The 26,184-nt window shown below is 45.1% G+C and overlaps 1 protein-coding gene and 1 non-coding gene across 2 annotated transcripts in view; both read left to right on the forward strand.

The window, feature by feature from the left end:
* The first annotated feature begins 4,092 nt into the window (after nt 1-4,092).
* Nucleotides 4,093-4,180, forward strand: trnap-cgg (transfer RNA proline (anticodon CGG)). The gene is given in 2 exon segments: nt 4,093-4,128; nt 4,145-4,180. It is a non-coding gene; the product is annotated as a tRNA-Pro (tRNA).
* Nucleotides 4,181-4,623: 443 nt separating this feature from the next.
* Nucleotides 4,624-26,184, forward strand: part of LOC139232979 (probable G-protein coupled receptor 139) — a gene marked incomplete at its 5' end in the record, with an annotated part of 82,148 nt that continues 60,587 nt past the window's right edge. The window contains one exon of the mRNA XM_070863477.1: nt 4,624-4,684. Within this exon, the coding sequence (XP_070719578.1) occupies nt 4,624-4,684 (61 nt within the window). The remainder of the gene's footprint in view (nt 4,685-26,184) is intronic.

Raw genomic sequence — 26,184 nt, forward strand, 5'->3', positions numbered from 1 at the left:
ACACCTATCCGAAATGGAAAAGAAGTCCGAGACTTACTGGAGGCCATACAATTACCTCAGGAAGTGTCCATCCTGAAGTGTAAGGCCCATACCAAGGAAAATACCACAGAAGCACAGGGAAATGCCCCAGCCGACCAGGCAGCTAAAGATGCCGCCTCACAGGGCGTTCCTCCAGAAGAACCAACACAGATGTGCAGATTGAAAGCACTCAGGACTCTGACACGAGACCTTCAAACAATGCAAGGCGAGTGCTCCCGAGAGGAAAAATGGACATGGATTGAGGCAGGAATTAAGCTATGCGAAGATGGTGTCTGGAGACAAAGAGTTACCGACAAGCCAGTCGCGCTACAAGCGCTTATGCCTTTTTTAGCCCAACAGATCCACTCGTGGGGACACTTGGCCTCACAACAGATGACGGCACGGTTCCAGAAAAGCTGGTGGGGTCGGGGATTTAAAAAACATGCCCAGCTGGTAACAGACCGCTGTTTGGTCTGCCAGAAAAATAATTCTGGACCCATCACGGTATTGCCCCAACTGAGGCCCTCTGTCCCTGTCAGACCATTCCAGCATCTGCAGGTTGATTATATATCTCTTCCTTCATGCCAAGGATTCACAGATTCTCTAGATGGGTAGAAGCTGTCCCAACTAAAAGAGCCACAGCCAATCACACTGCAAAGGTCTTGTGTAAGGATTACATTCCCCGATGGGGAGTCCCGAGTAGCATTGACTCAGATCAGGGAACACACTTCAAAGGTGCTGTCTGCCAAGAAGTCTGTAGGTTACTGAACATTACGTGGGATTTACACTGTCCTTATCATTCACAATCATCAGGACAAGTAGAACGAATGAATCGAACTCTGAAACAACGGCTTGCCAAATATCACCAAGAAGGAACACCATGGCCCCAGGCACTATCAATAGTGCTATGTAGCATTAGGGCAACCCCGAACAGAACTACAGGTCTCAGCCCATTTGAAATTATAACAGGAAGACCCATGTTGCTGCCAGGAACTATCGATTTACGGAAAGCTGATGTTCACTTAATGAGTGACACTTTGTTATCAGACTGTCAAAAATTAACCAATGCTATTAGTCCTGTTTCCCAACAGGTATCGGCAGCTTGGGGTAATCCACCCGAAGGAGGACACGACATCATCCCGGGAGTCTGGGTGTATGTGAAAAAGTTGCATAAAGAACCTTTGGGTGCCAAGTGGGAGGGACATTATCAAGTGTTATTGACCACCCAGGCAGCTGTTAAAGTCAAAGGAAAGAAAGCCTGGATCCACGCTTCACACGTTCAATGAGCACCCGTAACTGAAGCTGAAATCTAACAAGGACAATTACTTTTTGCGAATATGTATAAATTTACTGTATTATTGATTGTAGGTATTCTAGGCATAGGCCTACTTCTTGCAAGCCGACCTTCTGCACCAAAGGGAAATAGTAGGGTAGCAAGGGAATTACATGTAAATACCTTTTTATATATGTCATACATTTATGCCAAACAAGGTAACATTTCTAGTTGTTGGGTGTTTGCGCATATCTCTATTCACTCAAAGGGAGGGATTCCCTTGAGGCCAGTTCCCTTGAATATCTCGGAAATGGCTGAGTGGATAATTAATCAAAATAAAACAGGCAATGCGTTTCAGGATACGGAAAACTGGGCATGTAAATGGAAGTCAGCAGGTTACAATCTGACTACCTTTGAAGGGGGATACCAACCGTGCTACAATAATTCCAAACGGCCCCCATTTTTTGTTATCACTAATACAACGGGAATAGGAAGACCAGGGGAATCGGTCTGTCTGATTAGAAACATCAAAGGATGCCAAAATATGGGGTATAGTAACTGCTCCCGGAATTATAACATAATCAAGTCACGGAACCGTCCAAAATGGGCTGATGTGGGAATTTTAACATAATGGGGATTCTGAATAAAACAGATGGAAAAGCTTGGACAGGCCCCGGAGTGTTGCTGACAAAGAAACAGCTAACATTCATTGCATATAATGGCACCTATTGGGTGTGTGGCCACAAGGCCTACCCTTGGCTGCCCCAGAATTGGATGGGATCCTGCTATTTAGCCTACATTGTGCCTTATATGTATCATATAAAGTCACTGTCGGAACATTTACACCGTCCTAAGAGAGCTATCACAGAAACAGAGAGGTTCTTTGCATTCTGATCCCTGGGTATGGGACCGCCAAACTGGCAAGGGAATCCATTAACATGGCATCCGTTGTGGAATGAGTAGCCAATGATACCTCAGAGGCCCTAGTTAAAATCAATGCAGAAATGGTAGCAATCCGCACAGTAGCCCTACAGAATAGACTGACCCTTGATTACATCCTGGCTGAAAAGGGAGGTACTTGCACCCTACTCGGAACTGAGTGTTGCACATATATCCCAGATAGCTCCGAAGAAATTACCCACTTAGCGGAGCATATCCAAAAGGAGATAGAAAAACTTAAGCAACCCCCATCATTCACTTTGTGGAGTGGAGCCACTGAATGGCTAGGTTCAATAGGAACTTCATTGGTGGAAGGTTTAATTCTATTTGTTGTAATTGTTTTACTTTTATATTGTTTGTTTATGTTGATTAAATGTTGTTGCGACCAGGCGGCTGTAGCTGCTGTCCCGCAGGTGAGACATCTTGCAGGTCCCAGCAGACCGTCTGTACGTGGCACAGGGGTATGTTATGCTTAAGGGAAGGTTGTTTACTGGTTGAACTAAGATATTGATTTGGATTAAATTGGAATAAGGTTAATTAACCTACTAAAATCAGACTTCCATTGTGGCCACGATGGAACTCGGGTTGGTGTAAATTTGTGTGGAAGCTACTAGTCCGGACATGTGGCGAAACACATCAACAAATTTTAGAAGGAAACTCTATTAGCATGTATGAAATTATTTTGTAGAATGTTTAACCAGAGATACCTGATGTTTTATGATTCAGTTTGTGAAAGAATCAAAGTGGGGGATTGATAGAGAATTCAAACAGGCTGCATTTAGACAAGTGGAGAAAACACAGACTCCAATGACTATGTGCAGTTCAGCATGTTGCATTAAGTCATTAATCAACTTGACATTTTAGGACCTTGGGTAGCGAGCCAATTAAAAGGTTAAAAGACTATTAATTGAGCCAATAAGGTCAAAGAAGGTGAGTTCTTTTCTGTAAATTGATCCAGGTATAAGTACAGCCATTTTGACCATGTGGTCCCAGAAGAACAAAGACCTGGCTTAAAGCCAAGAACTTGTTACTGCTGTCTGCCAAAAATAAAGAAGTTAAAACTACAATCGGAGTTCATATTTCATTGGAAATTAAGAGATCTAACACTCCTTCCCATAGATGTTTAGGGGATCTCAAGCTTCTGTAATTTAGGTCCATTTTGAATTCCCTTTCCTGTGAGTCCAAACACTGGGGGGGGGGGGTCTCCATGAATGCATCCCCTTTTATCCCCCGCAGGCTTCGTCTGCCCCTTTAAACACATTTTAAAAGCCCAGAAAGGGATTCTTCTCCTCTGTAGGGGAAAGGTACCTGGAATCTTTGCGAGATATTGGTAAATTCTACAAGTGCGCCGGACTTAACCACTCGACCACCAGGGAACAGCTTCCATACTTGTCGATATATTTAGATATATTTATAGATGAACCTGAATATCAACGGCGAGCTACCGAGACCTCATGGCGCAACGGTAGCACTTTGAGTGAGAGAAATTGTTCCACAGTGATACCCATTTCATCTTTTGTTCCCTTTTAAACACTAGAAACTGAGCGAGCGGGAATAAATAGAGAAATAAAAGCACAGGGATATAGGCAAGAGCTAGAGAGAAGGGGAAAGATACTGTCCCCACCCAGAACTAATGCAGAAACCCCTCTGCTGCGCTCGGGGTGGCCACCCACAGCCTGGATACACTAACGTCCCAACAGCTCATTGACTGTCGGAGTGGGACCGTGCGGCGCTTCAGAAGACAGGTTGAAAAGTCAAAGTCACTGATTCCGTCTCAACTGCTCCTCCAACCAAGAATAGCAACATACACAAAATATGCTTTTATAATAGTTACACCTTATCGCCGTGCTAATCAAATAGTTGGCTCGTTGGTCTAGGGGTATGATTTTCGCTTCGGGGTTGATATTGTAAATTCGCGAGAGATTCCGGGTTCAAATCCCGGACGAGCCCATTCTTTTGCAAAGAAGGACTTGCACATCTGCAGCGCCTTTCAGGAACTCATGACGCCCCAAAGCGCTTTACAGCCGTTGAGTTATGTTTGAAGTGTTGTAGTGTGGGGAAAGATGTGCCCAAATCACCCCACACGAACCTCAACTCTTTGCGAAGGAGTTCGGTGAAAATAATCAGGTGCCTCAGGGACTTGGACTTTCTTTGAATGAGTTCTGCTTGTACCTGTATTCAAGCTTGAAACAGCAACTGGGCTTCCATCTCACGGGAGCAGCGTGTAGCGGTTTGCGAGTAGGTGACGAGGTTTGGGGTTGATGTGCGTCGCTTTCAATCTTTGAAATTTCACCAAGCAAAGAAACGGTGAATCCAACTGTCCCTGTAAGCATTTTGTTTGCATTTAATCACAGGAATATCCGCAGTCAGAAGCTGAAAAGGAATTAAAACCTACTACCGGCTTCGGGACAATCAGAATACTTCGTCACAGACAAGGCACCGGAAGGCTGGAAGGTAGATCACACCGGTTGTGGGAGAGCTGGTTGGCGGTGACATGGAAGTGTCTGCAGTGTGCGGGACCAGACTGCTTCCACGTATCCACAATGAATGTCCCACCCTTTATTTGTGAAAAGTACAACTGAGAGTAGACAAGTTCCATCCCGGTCAGAGCAATCCAAAGCTTTAACTGATTGACACCCTGGTTTTGCATGTCTTGCAACATGTTCTTCCATCAGTCTCTGTGATGTAATGGGTTAGTGCATTCGGTTTTTATCCGAAAGGTTGGTGGTTTGAGCCCACCCAGGGGTGAAGCCTTTAACTGCTTTTTCCCCGAGGATTCGGTGCCGCACAGATCCAGGTTGTCATTGTGCGTTTTGGCTGCACGAATATATTCTGCAAACATTGCCAGCTGTGCTGTTATCCAGTGAGTTCCCACTCCAATACTTTACTGAGCATTCAGCTCAAGTAAAACAATTACATTTTTGGATCATGTTCTGCCATCCAGCCGACTAGAAATAAATTAAGTTATTATGTTTAAAGAAAAGGACAATAATGACACCAAGCATTACGATGCAGCGATGCAGCGATGCAGCGTTCCCTGGTGGTCCAGTGATTAGGATTCGGCGCTCTCACCACCGTGGCACTGGGTCAATTTCCGGCCAGGGAAATTGCACTTCCACCAAAATTAAAACCTTATAAGAAAGAGTTATGTGCATCGCATGTGGAAAAAAAGATTCATTGATTTAAACATCATTCATTAATCCATTGTAGAACTTCAATCATTGATTTTGCCCTGAGTACGTGAGGAACTTTTATCCCGACCTCATTGTATTTTAGGAGCATGGTCCAGGACCGGTATCTCCACCTGTGAAAGTAGGAAACTGCTGGAAATAGACAACAGGACGGGTAGCCTTTGACAAACAATTAAACCCAGGTTACAGACTCTCTTCCTTCCCCTGCCCTTTGCGGGACACTTGTTTCCCTTTAATTTTACAGACTGACTGAGTTCACTAACCGCGGGGAGAGAGTAGGTGTCTCCGCGGCCCCACTGTGCTAACATGGAAGATAACACGATGGGGATGTGGGGTGGTGGGTGGGGATCAGTGACATGTTTGTGTAAAGGGCAGCGGAGGAGAAGGATTCACAGCTGTCAGTGAGGGACAGAAGTTGTTTAAGGTGAGCCAACACATTCCCGATCAGCACAGAAGGCATTCACTGGTCAGCTGCCCTCTGCTGTACTTCTGGTCAGAGCGGTTTCCGCAGTGGAGCCCTTATCACGTTTGCTTTCTACGCGAAAGGATCCCGGGCAGGAAGATTATGTTTAAACTTGCTGTGGATGAACAGCCATGGGCGAGGTTATTCTCCTGTCAAAAGGGCGACAGTGGCTTCTCCCTTATTCTTTAATTGCTCCTTATTTCACGTCACGAAATTGGTCCAGAGTGTCGTCACTTCATCTTTTGTTCCGCTTTAAACACATAAAATAAGGCCGGGGAATAACTGCAGAAACCAAAGCACAGGGATGCAGACAAGAGGAAGAGAGAAGGGGAAATACTGTCCCAACCCAGAACTAATGCAGAAACTCCTCTGCTGCGCTCGGGGTGGCCACCCACAGCCTGGATACACTAACGTCCCAACAGCTCATTGACTGTCGGAGTGGGACCGTGCGGCGCTTCTGAAGACAGGTCGAAAAAGCAAAGTCTCTGACTGACACCGGGAAACAGTGAGATGGGTTTTGGAGCATAGATCTGGTTATTGTGAAACAGCAAAGAAAATATTAAGTCCAGAATTAAACTCTATAACGTGTGTCCTGCTCGTTTAATGGTTAGGCGCTCACAGAGGGAGCCCGAGTTCGGAATGTGACTGAAGGACAGTCGAAACTTCAATAACTGAACTTTAATAATTGCAGGATGAAATGTTATTCCCGATCTGAATTTACACACTCTGTATTTTCGGAGATTTAAAATGTTCATTGCTCATCAGACAGGGAACCTGGGGCTACTTCTGTTCAATTTATTTTACAGCAAATATATTCTAAAATAAAGCACGCGCCGGGGACATTTCATGTGTGAGGCAAACGTGATTACCGCTACACTATAGAAACCTTTGCCTAACCTTTGCCCTGGTTCATCATTTGCACCAAATTAACCCCAATGAGATAGGGATAAAAACATGCTCAGGGCATAATAAATGGTTGAAGTTTTACAAAAGAATTTCATAGATTATAATAATTTCATAGAACATAATAATGTTTAAATCAATCATTCTTTTTGTAATACATGATTTGCATATAGATTTGTGAAATAGATGAATTCTTGTTTTTGTAAGGTTTTGAATTAAAAGTGCAACTTCCCAGGTGGGAATCAAACCCAGGACAGAGCAGTGGGATCACCAAGCCCTTACCACTAGACCACCAGCAAATTATAAATTGTTTTATTGCTGCATCGTTATAGTTGGTGACATTATTGTCATTTTCAAGACACTTGATTCACACCAAAACAAATTGTAACCGTGATCATAAATTCACGCAACTTTGAGATCATATTCAAATGATTTGCTGAATCCACCCCTTGCACCATTGCAACACAGGTTCGATTCTTTGTCAGGGAGATAATATTTACAACACGATTATCAAACTAAAACCCGAATATAATTGATGACATGCAGCTAATGTGAAAAATAAGAATTCATTTAATCACCATCAATTGACTGATAACTTTCTTTTGCAGAATGAAAAAAATAATAATGTGGTTACTGAGGGACAGTGGTGGCTTCAATCATTTATTTTTTCTTTTCATGTGATGAACTTTTATCCCTATCTCATTTACACACTGTATTTTAGGAGAATGGTTTAAATTTTAAGTGCTTATGACTCCAGGAATCCGGTGCAACTTTTGTTGAAATTAACAGGACCGGCTACATCACAGAAAAAATATTCTCGAACATAATGTTTTTAGATCATGCCCCGGCCGATCATTCTTCGGTGCAAAGTGGATGAACTGACCCTTCCCCACATTGAACCCCAGTAATCACAGTTAAGGGGAGATTTAATAGAGGTTTTCAGAATTATGGGGAAACTGTTTCCACGGGCAGGAGTGTCGGTAACCAGAGGACACAGACATAAGATAATTGGTAAAAGGAAAAATCCGGGGCGGGGGATGCAGGGAGAGGAGGTATATTTTTACTCAGCGAGGTGTTACGATCTGGAATGCACTGTTTGAAACGTTTTGTCCTCAAGTAAGAAGGCAGTGTTCAGGAATAAAGTGAAATGTTGAATCTTCTGCACTGACTCTCTTTAACAAACATTTCACCGTTCCAAATGGCAGAAGTCACACGGAGATAAATATCCACTACAGAGTCTTTAAACTCCCGCTGGAGGTCCCGAGTTCAATTCCAGAACTGGGAAATGTTCGAGTTGCAACATGTTTTAAGTAAGTGCAGAGGCAGGGAAATGGGGGAGGGCAGGGTGGAAGGCAGGAGAGATCAAATGACAAAACGGAGATGGTGCATTTCTCTTCAACAAATATTCATTATTAGATGCAGGTAAAATATAATTCAAATTATCCAGCGTGTTCTGAATTGTTTCTCCTAATACCATCTGTGCAATAGCCAGAAATTAAATATCGTGTCACATGGTGCGATGGCATGTTCCAGTTATTTATATGTATCCATAGAATCAATTTCCAACAGTATCTTCAAACCCAATGACGACATTTATTTCCAATGCGTTTGCTGCAGGAACATGATCAGTCTATTTTTTTAATCGTTTTACTTGAACTGAATGCTCCCAAATGTATTGGAGTGGGAACTCACTGGATAACAGCGCAGCTGGCAATGTTTGCGGAATATATTCGCGCAGCCAAAATGCACATTGACAACCTGGAACTGTGGGGCACTGAATCCTCAGAGGGAAAATTAACAGTTAAAGGCTTTGTCCCAGGGTGGGCTCTAACCACCAACCTTTCGGTTAATAGCAGAACACACCAACCCATTGTGCCACAGAGACTGACGCAGGCACATGTTACAAGACATCTTTAACCAGGGTGTCAATGAATTAAAGCTTCAGATTGCTCTGACCAGGTTGGAACTTGTCCACTCTCAGTTTTACTTTTCCAAAATAAAGAGTGCTTCATTGTGGATGCCTGGAAGCAGTCTGGTCGCACAGTTGCCCCAAGCTAAGTGAGTGGGCAAAAATTTGGCAGATGGGGTATAATGTTGGAAAGTGTGAGGTCATGCACTTTGGCTGAAAAATCAAAGAGCAAGTTATTATTTAAATGGAGAAAGGTTGCAAAATGTTGCAATGCAGCGGGACCTGGGGGTACTTGTGCATGAAACACAAAAGAATAATATGCAAATACAGCAAGTGATCAGGAAGACCAATGGAATCTTGGCCATTATTACAAAGGGAATGGAGTATAAAAGCAGGGAAGTCTTGCTACAATTATACAGGGTATTGGTGAGGCCACACCTGGAATACTGCGTGCAGTTTTGGTTTCCATATTTATGAAAGGATATACTTGCTTTGGAGGCAGTTCGGAGAAGGTTCACTAGGTTGATTCCGGAGAGGAGCGGGTTGATGGGACTGGACAGTTTAAATGCAGGAAGAATGTTCCCAATGTTTGGAAAGTCCAGAACCAGGGGACATAGTCTAAGGATAAGGGGTAAGCCATTTAGGACAGAGATGAAGAGAAATTTCCTCATTCAGAGAGTTGTGAACCTGTGGAATTCCCTACTGCAGATAGTTGTTGATGCCAGTTCATTCGATATATTCAAGTGGGAGTTAGATATGGCCCTCACGGCTAAAGGGATCAAAGGGTTTGGAGAGAAAGCAGGAAAGGGGTACTGAGGTGAATGATCAGCCATGATCATATTGAATAGTGGTGCAAGTTCGAAGGGCCGAATGGCCTACACCTGCATCTATTTTCTATGTTTCTATGTTTCTATGTTGACTTATGAGGAAAGGTTGAGTTGGTTGGGCCTTTACTCATTGGAGTTCAGAAGAATGAGAGGTAATCTTATTGAAACGTATAAGATTATGAGGGGACTTGACAAGGTGGATGCAGAGAGGATGTTTCCACTGATGGGGGAGACTAGAACTAGAGGGCATGATCTTAGAATAAGGGGCCGCCCATCTAAAACAGAGCTGAGGAAAAATTTCTTCTCTCAGAGGGTTGTAAATCTGTGGAATTCGCTGACTCAGAGAGCTGTGGAAGCTGGGGCGTTGAATAAATTTAAGACAGAAATAGTTTCTTAAACGATAAGGGGATAAGGGGTTATGGGGAGCGGGCGGGGAAGTGGAGCTGAGTCCATGATCGGATCAGCCATGATCTTATTGAATGGCGGAGCAGGCTCGAGGGCCGTATGGCCTACTCCTGCTCCTCTTTCTTATGTTCTTATGTTGTATAATCTGGAAACACTATTCCACTGTTTATACAAACATTAAGAGAGTAAGAGGAGATAATAAATGATGTTTGTACAGGAGGAGTTTTTGGGGAAGAGAATGATTGTCGACAGGAAGTACTTGAGGCAGACACCACTGCAACTTCTGAGGCAAAAGTGAGCAATATTTGACTCAGATGAAGACACAAGACTATGGAGGGAGAGAGCAGAGCAGAGGGAGTAGTGTTCGATTACTCCAACAAACCGCTGGCAGATATGTGCTGGACAGAATGGCCTCCTACTGTGTTACAAACACCGATTATTCAATTGTTGATGGCTGTGTATTTCTTGCATTGTCCCCGCTGAGGAAGTGCAGTCTGAAGTGTGAAGAGGAAATAGTGCATTCGGTCTGCACGTTTTTCGGTTTTGGAAACAGCTCTTTGCTTTCAGGAATGTTACGTTTGCAATTACCGAGCCTCACGGTGGATATTGACAGGGCAATATGAGCGGAAATATGAGCGGTTTGCGTCCAGACTGCGAGCTGTGCACTCCATAAGTAATCCCACTGAGGATCTGAAGATATAACCGCTCTCACACACACAATCTTGCGCTACAAGCAGTGCGTGATGTTCGGCTGAAATTATCGGGCTCCTGTTGAGTTCTGAGAGCATTTGGTCACATGACCATTTTATGCACTACGAACCGACGCAGTAACACCTGGAATGGTGATGGAACAGAGAGAAACCAACAAAGGTTCAAGGAGAGCAAAAGGAAAGGGAAAGGGTGGGATTGAACACCTCAATGAAAAAATGAAAGGGCAGGAAGACGTGAAGTTCAGATCGAGTAAAGAACAGCATTTGACAAAGTGGAATATAAGTACCAAGAGCAAAACTCATCCCCAGCTGAGGATTTGAAAGACATGCCTGTGTCAACGAGAGTTTCAGTAGTTTTCTCCTTTATCATTTGCACTTTTCATCAGTTGGTCTGTGACCAACGGTCCATGCTGCCCTGATGTGAACTGGCCACCCTATATTAAGTATAGAAACATAGAAACATGGAAAACAGGTGCAGGAGTAGGCCATTCGGCCCTTTGAGCCTGCACCACCATTCAATAAGATCATGGCTGATCATTCACCTCAGTACCCCTTTCCTGCTTTCTCTCCATACCCCTTGATCCTTTTAGCCGTAAGTGCCACATCTCACTCCCTCTTGAATACATCCAATGAACTGGCATCAACAACACTCTGCGGTCGGGAATTCCACAGGTTAACAATTCTCTGAGTGAAGAGGTTTCTCCTCATCTCAGTCCTAAATGACTTACCCATTATCCTTAGACTATGTTCCCTGGTACTGGACTGCCCCAACATCGGGAACATTCTTCCTGCATCTAACCTGTCAGAATTTTATATGTTTCGATGAGATCCCCTCTCATCCTTCCAAACTCCAGTGAATACAGGCCCAGTCGATCCACTCTCTTCTCATATGTCAGTCCTGCCATCCTGGAAATTAGTCTGGTGAACCTTCGCTGCACTCCCTCAATAGCAAGAACATCCTTCCTCAGATTAGGAGACCAAAACTTAACACAATACTCCAGGTGAGGCCTCACTAAGGCCCTGCACAACTGCAGTAAGACCACCCTGCTCCGAACTCAAATCCCCTAGCTATAAAGGCCAACACAGCATTTGCCTTCATCTCCACCTGCTGTACCTGCATGCCAACTTTCAATGACTGATGTACCATGACACCCAGGTCTCGTTGCACCTCCACTTTTCCTAATCTTCCACCATTCAGATAATATTCTGCCTTCGAGGTTTTGCCACCCAAGTGGATAACCTCACATTTATCCACATTATACTGCATCTGCCATGCGTTTGCCCACTCATCTAACCTGTCCAAGACACCCTGCAGCCTCTAAGCATCCTCCTCACAGCTCACATCGCCACCCAGTTGAGAGTGATCTGCAAACTTGGAGATATTACAGTCAATTCCTTCAGCTAAATCGTTAATGTATATTGTAAAGAGCTGGGGTCCCAGCACTGAGCCCTGCGGCACCCCACTAGTCACTGCCTACCATTCTGAAAAGGACCCCTTTATCCCGACTCTCTGCTTCCTGTCTGCCAACCAGTTCTCTATCCATATCAGTACATTACCCCCAATACCATGTGCTTTAATTTTGCACATCAATCTCTTGTGTGGGACCTTGCCAAAAGCCTTTTGAAAGTCCAAATACACCACATCCACTGGTTCTCCCTTGTCCACTCTACTCGTTACATCTTCAAAAAACATCCTCACTATTTCTGGGACCACTTCCTTAAGTACTCTGGGATGCAGACTATCTGGCCCCGGGGATTTATCGGCCTTCAATCCCATCAATTTCCCTAACACAATTTCCCGCTTAATAAGGATTTCCTTCAGTTCTTCTTTCTCACTAGATCCTCGGTCCCCTAGTATTTCCGGAAGGTTATTTGTGTCTTCCTTCATGAAGACAGAACCAAAGTATTTGTTCAACTGGTCCGCCAATTCTTTGATCTCCATTATAAATTCACCTGAATCTGACTGCAAGGGACCTACATTTGTCTTCACTAATCTTTTTCTCTTCACGTATCTATAGAAGCTTTTGCAGTCAGTTTTTATGTACCCAGCAAGCTTCCTTTTATACTCTATTTTCCCCCTCCTAATTAAACCCTTTGTCCTCCTCTGCTGAATTCTAAATTTCTCCCAGTCCTCAGGTTTGCTGCTTTTTCTGGCGAATTTATATGCCTCTTCCTTGGATTTAACACTATCTTTAATTTCCTTTGTTTGCCATGGTTGAGCCACCTTCCCCGTTTTATTTTTACTCCAGACAGGGACGTACAATTGTTGAAGTTCATCCATGTGATCTTTAAATGTTTGCCATTGCTGATTCACCATCAACCCTTTAAGTATCACTCACCTGTCTATTCTAGCCAATTCACATCTCATACCATCAAAGTTACCTTTCCTGAAGTTCAGGACCCGAGTCTCTGAATTAACTGTGACACTCTCCATCTTAAGAAAGAATTCTATCATATTATGGTCACCCTTTCCCAAGGGGCCTCGCACATCAAGATTGCTAATTAGTCCTCTCTCATTACACATCACCCAGTCTAGGATGGCCATCACTCTAGTTGGTTCCTCAAGACATTGGTCGAGAAGACCATCCCTAATACACTCCAGGAAATCCTCCTCCATCTCATTGCTACCAGTTTGGCTAGCACAATCAATATGTAGATTAAAGTCGCCCATGATAACTGCAGTACCTTTATTGGATGGCCATACTGCCCCTCGAACCTGCTCCACCATTGAATAGGATCATGGCTGATCCGATCATGGACTCAGTTATACTTCCCTGCACACTCCCCATAACCCATTATTTCCTTATCGATTAAGAAACTATCTATTTCTGGCTTAAATTTATTCAATGTCCCAGCTTCCACAGCTCTCTGAGGCAGCGAATTCCAAGATTTACAACCAACTGAGAGAAGAAATTTCTCATCATCTCAGTTTTAAACGGGGGGCCCCTTATTCTAAGATTATGCCCCCTAGTTCTAGTCTCCCACATCAGTGGAAACATCCTTTCTGCATTCACCTTGTCAAGCCCCAACATGATCTTATACGTTTCGATAAGATCACCTCTCATTTTTCTGAATTGCAATGAGTAGAGGCCCAATCTACTCAACCTTTCCTCATAAGTCAACCCCCTCATTGCCGTAATCAACCTAGTAAACATTAACTGAACTGCCTACAAAGCAGGTATATCCTTTTGCAAATATGGAAACCAAAACTGCACGCAGTATTCCAGGTGTGGCCTCACCAATACCCTGTATAACTGTAGCAAGATTTCCCTGCTTTTATACTCCATTCCCTTTGCAATAAAGGCCAAGATTCCATTGGTCTTCCTGATCACTTGCTGTACCTGCATGCTAACCTTTTGTGTTTCATGCACAAGTACCCCCAGGTCCTGCCGTACTGCAGCACTTTGCAATCTTTCTCCATTTAAATAATAACTTGCTCTTTGATTTATTTCTGCCAAAGTACATGACTTCACACTTTCCAACATTATACTCCATCTGCCAAATGTTTGCCCACTCACTTAGCCTGTCTATGTCCTTGTGCAGATTTTTTGCTAGCTCACACGTTGCTTTTCCTCCCATCTTTGTATCGTCAGTCAATGTGGCTATGTTACACTCGGTCCCTTCTTCCAAGTCGTTAATATAGATTGTAAATAGTTGGGGTCCCAGCACTGATCCCTGGGGCACCCCACGAGTTACTGAGATGAGAAAACATTTCTTCACTCAGAGGGTTGTGAATCTTTGCGATTATATTCCACAAATGGCAGTGGCAGCTCAGTCGTTGTGCATATTCAATACAGAGATCAACAGATTTTTGGATCTTAAGGGAATCGTGGGATATGGGGATAGTGTGGGAAAGTGGAGTTGAGGTAGAAGATCAGCCATGTTCTCATTGTACGACGGAGCAAGCTCGAAGGGATGAATGGCCGACTCCTGCTCTTATTTCTCGCGTTCTTATGCACTTATTCGGTATTTTGCCTCATAAGCAGTGAAGCTGTAACCCAGAGAATATACGGAACGCGTGCTCAATAGCAGATCCAACTTGACGTGTGGTGGGTCAGCTTTACTTCACTTTTCTAGTCACAAGAACATAAGAAATAGGAGCAGGAGGCAGCCATTCAGCCCCTCGAACCTGCTCCACCATTCAATAAGATCATGGCTGATCTGATCATGGACTCAGCTCCACTTCCGTGTCCTTCCCTCCCTTATTACTCAAAACTCTGTCAATCTCCGCCTTAAATATATTCAATGACCCAGCTTCCACAGCTCTCTGGGGCAGAGAATTCCACAGATTTACAACCCTCTGAGAGAAAAAATTTCTCCTCATCTTAGTTTTAAATGGGCAGCCCCTTATTCTATCTATGTCACCTAGTTTTAGTTTCCCCTATTAGTGGAAACATCCTCTCTGCATCCACCTTGTCGAGCCCCCTCATTATCTTATCTGTTTCAATAAGGTCACCTCTCATTCTTCTGAATGGTAACATGTTGAGTCATTAATTTTCTTCTTTAGCAACACGTTATGTTTTAATTCAGTACAGGAGCTTCATACACAAGTCATACCAGCTCTCCCATTCACAGTGTTCGCCAAAGAAACTCCAATTTTACAGAACCTACACAGAACCAAAGGGTAGTCCACAGGACAGCCATTTGTGTCTGTGTTACTGGGGCAGGGATAGAGAGAAAAATTGTGTTACTGGGGCAGGGATAGAGAAGACAATGCTGATTTCAACCCTGGGAGGGAAACCAGCGCACAAGCTGATCTCCAGTCCTTTGTGCTGAGATTATTATTTACAGGAAGGTGATCTGAAATCTTTGCAATCTGTGAGTGATGGACAAAGGCCAAAGATGCACGTCCTAAATGTGTGTATTGAAGAATGCATTGTGGGGTTGTAGACATCACAACAGACACATGGAGGGTTAGTTATCTTATCCGACGTCCTTTGCTCCAATGGCCGATATTCATCTCGAGAAGAACAGAATATTTCCCCAGTACATTTTCCTGTTAAGGTTTGAGTGGTAAAACACACCGTTAAATGACAACAACTCTGGGTTGTCACTATCAGGGAGGAAGATCGCTGATTGCTGCTGAAGTTTTGCCATGTGTATGATCAAAGGTTGGGGAATGTTGCCTGTTCCAGAATTAGAAGATCGCTGCTAGCTGCAGTTAAAGGGAGTTTATGGTTATATGGAGAAGGGAGTTCTGGTCATCCAATGAGATGAGTCTTTGTATTATCAGCGGTGCATGTTCATTATTGCATGAATTACAATGTCAATTCTCCACCCCACAGAGATATCTTCATTTCAGTGAAGCAATGTCCTGAAATTGCGGTCGGAGGCGAACCTCTGGAGTACACCTCAGACACACAATATATTCCCAAGCAGACCTCCAGGTTCCCAGGCTGCACAGAGTTCTGGTCTGGGGCCTGCAGCTGTTGCCTGTGTAAAGACCCACGGATCCCAGGGACGCAGACAGTTTGGGAGCGGCCCTGAGATCACGTGGGAATGGTCCTCCTATCAAAATGGAGAATTCCATTACAGCCGTTTCCGAATCGAATCCCCCAAATAATTAAACTACAAATGTTACTGAGCATAAATGTTCTGATTTTCAAATTTAATTAAAAACCACTTTCTGAAAACAAATACAATAAAAGTTAATATTTTGAAAAATTATATGAAACATTTTAAGCCGTGCCAATATTTTATTAAACAAATATTAAATATTTGCACGTCATTTTGTTTTTAAATTCTGATCTATAATAACCAAGGCATACCTTGACAGATCACAAGCTCCGGGTTTTCCTGCACACGGAAGTTGCGGGGCCCTTTAGAAGGATTAACACAGGGGACGCGGAGCTTACAACGCCGCATTTCTGCCCAAATAGCCAATATCACACCAGACGGCAAGTCGGTGTACACATGGTGACATTCGCACACACAGTTCACTAATCCACATGCTCCCGTTTTGCCACCAACAACACAGCAGGAAGGTTTAGAAGCTATAAGCTGAATCAAATGACCTGTTAGACCATGACACCAGGCAGCATTTTCCACGTCTTCAACCCCACACTTCAGATCAATGATTATCTTCTTCACCAAAACCAGAACGGTGTGTTTGATCCTTCAGAGTAAAGTTATTGCTATGTCCTTATTCTACATTAAAAATGCAAACGAGGCCCATGCTTGAGAGAAGGTCAGTCTGTGACCTGTCCTTTATTCCATAGCACTCAAGTGATGAAGGTGGGTGGAGCTTCCCCTTTTATACCTGAAGGTCCAGGTTAGGAGTGTCTCCCACAAGTTCGCCACCTAGTGGTCATTGTTCTCACAGTGTACAACTTGTCAGTTTATACATGGGTTACAATGCTGGTTGAATACATGACATCACCTCCCCCGCCGAAAGTCTTATTGGGATCACAGGTTGAGTCTCGCTGGTGGTTTACGCTCTCTTGTAGAGCGCCTGAGTTGGGGCTTCGGTTGTTGGACGCTGGCCTGAGTGTCTGCTGTTTGCAGTGCCTGAGCCCTGTCCCGACTGCCCACAGTGACTGGGCTCTCCTCCCTTTGGTTCCCGTGTTCGGTCACCTGTGGTGGAGTGAACTCTATATCGTGTTCTTCCTCTGCTTCTTCTATGGGGTTGCTGAACCTCATTTTTGTTTGATCCACGTGTTTGCGGCAGATTTGTCCATTAGTAAGTTTAACTACCAGAATCCTATTCTCCCCATTTTGCAATCACAGTGCCTGCGATCCATTTGGGCCCTGCAGGGTAGTTGAGGACAAAGACAGGGTCAATTACATCAATACATCGCGCCCTCGCATTCCTGTCATGGTAGTCGCATTGTGACTGGCGCCTGCTCTCGACAATTTCTTTCATGGTCGGGTGTATAAGGGATAACCTGGTTTTGAGCGTACATTTTTATTAGCAGCTCTGTGGCTGGAACCCCTGTGAGCGAGTGTGTTCGGGATCTGTAGGCCAACAGGAAGCGTGATAAGCGGCTTTATCGGGAACCCTCTTGGATTCCGAGTATCCCCTGTTTGATTATCTGCACTGCTCGTTCTGCCTGGCCGTTTGAGGCCGGTTTGAATGGTGCCATTCTGACATGGTTAATTCCATTGCCTGCCATGAAGTTCTGGAATTCAGTGCTTGTGAAGCACGAGCCATTGTTGCTGACCAAGACATCCAGTAGACCATGGGCGGCGAACATTGCCCATAGACTTTCTAGTGTGGCAGATGATGTGCTTGAATTTAAAATGTAACACTTGATCCATTTGGAGTAGGCGTCTACTGCAACCAAAAACATTTTTCCCATGAAAGGACCTGCGTAGTCCACATGGATGCGTGACCAAGGCTTGACGGGCCATGGCCAGGGGCTAAGGGGGGCTTCCCTGGGCGCATTGCCCAGCTGGGCACACGTGTTGCACCTGCAAACACAAAGTTCCAGATCTGCGTCTATCCCTGGCCACCAAACATGTGAACCTGGCAATTGCCTTCATCATGACAATGCCCGGGTGCTTATTGTGGAGTTCCCTGATGAACACCTCTCTGCCCATCTAGAGCATGACTACGCGGTTTCCCCACAGTAGGCAATTGCCCTGAATCGAGAGTTCATTCCTGCACCTGTGAAATAGTTTAAATTCCTCAGGGCATGCCCTGTACGTGGCTGCCCAGTCCCCATTCAGGACACATTTCTTGAATAAAGGTAATAGCGGATTTAATCTGACGGGCTGTCACAGGTGAGCCTTCGCATCCGAAAGCTTCAACAGCCATGACCATCTCAGCAGCATGCTCGGTAGCCCCCTCAGTGGTGGCTAGTGGGAGCCTGCTGAGTGCATCGGCGCAGTTTTCAGTGCCCGGTCTGAGCCGAATTGTATAGTCACAGGCGGCTAACGTGAGTGTCCACCTCTGTATGCGGGCCGATGCGATTGCATTTATGGCCTTGTTGTCGGCCAAAAGGGACGTTCGGGGTTTGTGATCTGTCTCCAGCTCAAATTTCCTGCCAAACAGGTACTGGTGCATTTTCTTTACCACATATACACATGCAAGCACCTCCTTTTCTGCCATCCCGTAGCCCCTTTCTGCCTGGGACAGACTTCTGGAGGCCTAAGCTATCGGCTGTAACTGACCCTTGGCATTGACATGCTGCAACACACACCCGACACCATAGGACGACGCATCGCACGTTAACACAAGTTTCTTACATGGGTCATATAGTGTTAACAGATTGTTGGAACATAACAAATTGTGTGCTCTATTAAAAGCCCTTTCCTGGCTGTCCCCCCAGACTCATTCGCAACCTTTGCTTAGGAGCATGTGTAGCGGCTCTAGCAGCGTGCTCAATTTGGGAAGAAAGTTACCAAATATTTCGGGAGCCCCAGGAACAAACGCAGCTCCGTCGTGTTACGGGGTCTGGGTGCTCTCTGGATCGCTTCCATCTTGGACGCAGTAAGGCTGATCCCGTCTACTCCTAGCCTCATCCCCAGGAATTTTACCTCTGGAGCTAGGAAGATGCACTTCGCCTTTCCCTGTCGCAGCCCTACCCGGTCCAGTCTGCGTAGCACCTCCTCCAGGTTGTGGAGGTGTTCTTCGGTATCGTAACCCGTGATGAGAATGTCGTCCTGAAAAACCACCATCCCTGGAATCGACTTGAGGAGGCTTTCCATATTTCGTTGGAAGATTGCGGCGGTGGAGCGAATCCCGAACGGACATCTGTTGTACTCAAACAACCCCTTGTGTGTCGTGATGGTGGTCAGCTTCTTCGACTCACTCGCCAGCTCCTGGGTCATGTAAGCTGAGATCAGGTCCAATTTTGAAAAAGGTTTGCCACCGGATAGCGTCGCAAAGAGGTCCTCCTCTCTCGGTAGTGGGTACTGGTCTTGGAGTGACACCCGATTGATGATGGCCTTGTAATCACCACATAGCGTGTCCAACCCATCCGCCTTGAGCACCGGCACAATCGGGCTCACCCAGTCAATGAATTCGATGGGCGAGATGATGTCTTCCCTCAGCAGGCGACCCTATTCACCTTCTATCTTTTCCTGCATCACGTATGGCACCACTCGGGCCTTGTGGTGTACTGGCCTGGCGTCCGGGTTTATGTGAATCACTACCGTGGCCCCCATGGAAGTGCCAATGCTGGGTTGAAACAGTGAGTCAAATTTGTCCAGGATCTGTGAACATGAAACGCGATCCACAAAGGAAATTGCAGAGACATCGTCCCATTTCCAGTTCGTGACAACAAGCCAACTCCTCCCCAGTAGTGCGGGACTGTCCCCCAGGACAATCCAGAGTGGCAACCTGTTCTCCGAACCTTTGTGGGTCATGACTACCGTGGCACTGCCTAGCACCTGAATGATCTCCTTTGTGTAAGTCCGTAGCTATGCGTCAATCGGCGATAATTTTGGCCTCCTGGCCTTGGATGCCCACAATTTTTCGAACTGTTTGATACTCATCAGGGACTGGCTGGCCCCCGTGTCTAGCTCCATTGATACTGGGATGCCAATGGAGGAGCACTTTTATCATTATCGGTGGCGTCCTGCTGTATGAACTGTATATGTGCTCCACATGAACTTGCTGAACTTCAGCTTCCACCGATTTCCCCCAGCATTCATTTCTGCAGGTATTTTGCTCATCTCTGCAAACTCCGGCTGAGTGTGTGCCTCCACACCTCCAACATGAGCTGTTGTTGGAAACAAAAGGCCCCTTGCCAGTCGATCGTCTCTGACTGCCTCTGTGACTGTCCTTAAGTGCGCCATTAACAGGTGTTGATGGCTCCATTACTAGCCGCATTGTCCCTTGCAATGGCGTGAATCGCCATTCGGTGAGCCATTGTCTCTGACAAACTCTCCCTCTGGGCTCGACTACATGTTGGGGCATGCCCAATTGCCCTTGTCTGCCTGGAGAACTGCGTGCTGCTTTGACAATGTTGATTCTCTGTCCCAACCATTCCATAACACTCTCGTTCTGCTCGTGGCCATGCTCACGTGGTTTAAATCCTAGTTTCTCGTCGCCATTGATACATCCTTACTATACAGTATAGTATCGAGAGAAGATCAGTCTGTGACCTGTCCTTTATTCCACAGCACTCAAGTGATGGAGGTGGGTGGAGCTTCCCCTTTTATACCTGAATGTCCAGGTTAGGAGTGTCTCCCATAAGTTCATCACCTAGTGGTCATTGTTCTCAGTGTACAACTTGTCAGTTTCTACATGGGTTACAATGATGGTTGAATACATGACAGTTATCTTTCCGGTCCTTTCACCCAGTCAACACTCACATTCTCGGCCACATGCCTCCGATGAACACGTACGACTAAAGCTTTGCCTTAAAACTCCCATCTGCTGCTGTAAGACGGTGGGTTGGAGGTATCTAATGCCAAAAGGTAACAGAGATAAGTGGATGCATTCTGCAGCGTAATAATTGAACCTGAAACTTCAGTCCAAACCATCAGAAGTATAAGGATGGGTTTCTCTAAGTCAGGGTCGAATCTCACCGCCCGGCATTTCCCGAGGCTGTGCTGCCATATATGTCCCACGCACTGCCCACTTGCACCGTTAAAGCCGCACAGGGCGAACTCTGGTGGGAATAATCTTCAGGTGAGAGGTTCATGCCGCAGTAATGGGTCCTGTCCCACGATTAAACTAATATCTGCACTTTCAGTTTCACTTCTTTCACATCCTCTGCCTCATCTTCTGGAGCCCTGGACTGCACCAACTCTGGCAGTAATATCCATGGACTGTACCAACTCTGGCAGTAATATCCATGGACTGTACCAACTTTGGCAGCAATATCCATGGACTGCACCAACTCTGGCAGCAATATCCATGGACTGTACCAACTCTGACAGTAAGATCCATGGACTGCACCAACTCTGACAGTAATATCCATGGACTGCACCAACTTTGGCAGCAATATCCATGGACTGTACCAACTCTGGCAGCAATATCCATGGACTGTACCAACTCTGGCAGCAATATCCATGGACTGTACCAACTCTGACAGTAATATCCATGGACTGTACTAACTCTGACAGTAATATCCACGGACTGTACCAACTCTGACAGTAATATCCATGGGCTGCACCAACTCTGGCAGTAATATCCATGGACTGTACCAACTCTGACAGTAATATCCATGGACTGCACCAACTCTGGCAGTAATATCCATGGACTGTACCAACTCTGGCAGTAATATCCACGGACTGCACCAACTCTGGCAGCAATATCCATGGACTGCACCAACTCTGGCAGTAATATCCATGGACTGTACCAACTCTGGCAGTAATATCCACGGACTGTACCAACTCTGGCAGTAATATCCACGGACTGCACCAACTCTGGCAGTAATATCCTGGCAATGGCTGCTTTAAATTTCATCCTCTGCCCAAACACAGGAACCACACGTGGGGATAAGAGGAATCATCCGCCTTTGGATTGTTGGTCGACAGGGAAGGGACAGAAATGGAACAGATTTTCCTCCGGTCTCTCTCTCTCTCTCTCTCTCTCACTTTCTTTCCATCTGTTGCGGACGCAGCGAGAACCAATGGAGGGGCCGATTACTGATAAAACCAGCAACTGAACAGAAACTTGAATAGAGGATTCTTCATCCCGACGGATTAATGCGCTCTGCCTAATTGGTCATGGTCTTTGAATGACGAACCCAATACAATAATCACTACATTAGTCGCCAGCACTTGGATGTTTCCTGGAAGAACAGGATGAATGAAAGTGGATGATTACGGTTGTAAACCCGTGATCAATGTTTGGGGAATTATGAGGTGATCCTCTAATCTGTTTGATTTACTTTCCACAACCCGCTGCTGTTTAATGGCACAGACCCATTTAACAATCCGGGTATTGCCCCATTTAAAGGCTGGATATTCGTACATTGAACACTCCGGTTATTCACCAATTTAACACAAGCTTTGAAAGGCATGTGGTTTTAAATAACCGGCGAGTATCATGTGTTACTGGACTATTGACAACAGCAGCAATGGTTCAGTTTTTGCACCAATAACAACATCAATGGTAGAATGCTTGTCTCCCAGGTTGGGTTAAATTGATGAGAACTTAAAATGACCATAATCGTGGTTTATCATTAGTTTGGTCGATGTGCCACGATGGGTTTATATAAAGTATAACCCTTATCAAACACAATAAAATATGAACAATTAGAAACTGCTGAGCATGTCTACTCCGGTTCAGTTCAAGCAAACACTCCCATAAGGGTCTGGTCCCTGCTTTCTTCCAGATGTGGATTCCCAGCGGTTTTCTTATTATCCGTACTGTACGTGGATCTGGGATTCTGCTGGACCGGGACTCGGGAATGTCCTGTAACTGGAGCCAGGATTGTGCTGTACCAGGATCAGTGAGTGTGCTTTCATGGTACACGGGAGTGTGATGTACCAGGACCAATGAGTGTGCTTTCATGGTAGACGGGAGTGTGATATACCAGGCCCAGTGAGTGAGCTTTCACGGTACATGGGAGTGTGATGTACCAGGACCAGTGAGTGTTCTTTCATGGTACACGGGAGTGTGATGTACCAAGACCAGTGAGTGTGCTTTCATGGTACACAGGAGTGTGATGTAACTGGACCAGTGAGTGTGCTTTCATGGTACACGGGAGTGTGATGTACCAGGATGAGTGAGTGTGCTTTCATGGTACACGGGAGTGTGATGTAACTGGACCATTGAGTGTGCTTTCATGGTACATGGGAGTGTGCTGTACCAGGACCAGTGAGTGTGCTTTCATGGTGCACAGGAGTGCACTGTACCAGGACCAGTGAGTGAGGTTTCATGGTACACGGGAGTGTGATGTACCAGGACCAGTGAGTGTGCTTTCATGGTACACGGGAGTGCGCTGTACCAGGACCAGTGAGTGTGCTTTCATGGTACACGGGAGTGTGATGTACCAGGACGAGTGAGTGAGGTTTCATTGTACACGGCAGAGAAACAGAGTATCCAATCGTCTCAATATAGAACAGACCATGAACACCACCCATAACAATATGAAATTCCCCGATATAACAAACTAGTGAGTGAGGTTTCATGGTACATGTGCTGATTTCTGGATTCTTTTACCTCAATCTGGTTCAGCAAAATTACTGAAACAAATACCGTTTGTGCTTTAAACAAAGCAAGCTTTTATTTAAAAAACAAATCCCGATCGGGGACTTTATCAGACAGAAGGAATGCAAGTCTGTTCGAACGCACCCACTTCCTACGGACAAAGTGACGTTACATTGTAAAGGGACGATGGTTATACATTTTCGGCAAAAGATAATAAGATAGGGCTAGAGTGACATCCTAGTCCAGCCTATCTCTTTTGATCCCTCTTTCCCTTTGTCCACTCATAAGCCGACCGAAGTATGGTCTGATTTTAAACAAAGACCTTCTGTTAATGTTTCAGGTTAATAACATGATTTAATAAGACCTTGAGGTTTTTCTGCAAGCTGTGGGTTTTGTTTCAATACATGTTAGTGTTGTAACATTTCGCAGTCTCGAGTCTGAGATGTCATGGCTATTCCTCCATGAATTCTTTGTTAGCTTATACTGTCCCTATACAATTCCCACGTTCTCAACTTCAATGTCTCTATACATTTTTAAACATTCACATTCCCCCCTTTTATCATTCCATGATAACACTTCGGATCATTCTAGGAGTATCCGTTCACACTCTATTTCCTGAATCATATTGTTGTTAGTGTCGAGTAGTTCTTTAGTTCGTTGGATCATAACTCGGGAGCCCTTGACCACAAGAGGGTTTGCTAACCTTGCCATCATTACTTTACAACAAAGGTTAAGGCAACCAACAATTAGATAGGATCTCCAAGATCCATCTGATAGCCAATCAAACCAGCTAGATCCTTCTGCTGGTGTGGATAACTTCTTCACCTCCCTTCTTATGTGATCAGCGAGATTGGTTATGTTTTCTGAACTATCAGGAATGTAAGTGCAACATTCAGATCCTATCAGGGCACACGTTCCCCCTTTCTCAGCTAACAGGTAATTGAGGGCCATTCGGTTTTGTAATGCTACGGTCCTTATTGCTACCATTTCAGCTGTGATGCCCTCCAGAGCTTCAGCCTCTCGTGATAATTTGGCTCTGAATCCATCTGACAGTCTCAGTTAGGGTTAGTGGAACGGGGCGCAAAGGAATTCCCCCTTTGGAATGTATAAGGAATGTATAGGGAATGTGAACACACCCAAAATCTAGAAAAGTTCCCATTTTGCGCATAAACATAAGACATGTACAAAAAAGTGTTTACATGGAGCTCTCGTCTCTGTCTCCCCTCCCATGCGCCAAAACTGTCATATATCAACACTATTATACAGACTGTGGCATACAGACAGTTTCATCTTGTGGCTCAGGATTCAGATAAATAGTCCAATTATTTTGCTGATTAAAAGAGTTCGGTTCTCCCGTCTCTCTTCTTAGGTCACCGTCGGTGTAGCCGGCTGTCTATCACTACGGGTAAAAGTTTAAACTGGTCCACGTTCCAATTAGGATGCCAACGGCCTTGTTCAGCTATGGAGAAGAGGAAGTCTGGAACAGAAACAGGAATTAGGATAACCAGTAAAATAGGTTCGTTAGAGGGTGGTGAGTTAGTAGTGGTGCAGGTGAACCCAGGCACCCCTCCCCTCAACCTTGGCTGCAGTGGGGGTAGTGAGTAACACCTGAAAAGGCCCCTCCCATTGTGGCTCTAATCCCTTCCAAATCCATACTTCCCTGGTGCCACGAGGGACAATTCGGGTAAAACTGGGAGGTCGAGGTGAGCATCTTGAACCTGGTTGTGAGCTAGTCGCAGAGCCTGAGTCAGAGAAAGAACATAGGTGGTCATCAGTCGAGCTGAGATACCATATCTAGGAACAATTTCCCTCATTAACACCTTAACAACAGTTTGAGCCTTATTGTCCAGGTTAGGGTAGGCTTCAATCCATCTGCTAAATACATCTACTATTACTAACACATATTTGTAACACTGAACTTTTTGCAACTCAATGTAGTCCAAATGAAATGTCTCAAAGGGACCTTCGGGTAGGGGCGTTTTATCCCAATCACAGGGGATTCCCTTCCCTGGATTATGTTGCTGGCAAACCAGGCAACGACTACTGATGTTCTGGGCGAGCGCCTGGAGTCAAGGGTGCCACCAAGTAGCCAAAAGTGTATCACTCGTGGTTCTTGCTCCACAATGAGTAGCAAAATGCATACAGTCAATAACCCATAGAGCCAACTCGTCAGACATGCAAGTCTGTTCCGCGGGAGTGGTCCAGAGTTTAGAAACATTGTCATAAGTACATCCATAATATTTATCTTTGTCAGGAGCGTCCTCCTGTGCTTTTATAACATCTTGGATGGTTGGCATTGGTTTTTCCAAGGCTAACTTATCCTTCGCAGGATTTTTAGTCTGACTCATAATTTTGGGCACTACCATCTGTTGGTCACGAGAGGCCTGTTTAGCCTTTTTGTCAGCACAGTGGTTCCCTATATCAACCGGGGATTTTCCGGTGGTGTGGGCGGTACATTTAACAATGGCAAAGTGCTTGGGGAGCATGAGGGCTTG

Source organism: Pristiophorus japonicus, chromosome 20 (genome assembly GCF_044704955.1).
Source record: "Pristiophorus japonicus isolate sPriJap1 chromosome 20, sPriJap1.hap1, whole genome shotgun sequence".
NCBI lineage: Eukaryota > Metazoa > Chordata > Chondrichthyes > Pristiophoridae > Pristiophorus > Pristiophorus japonicus.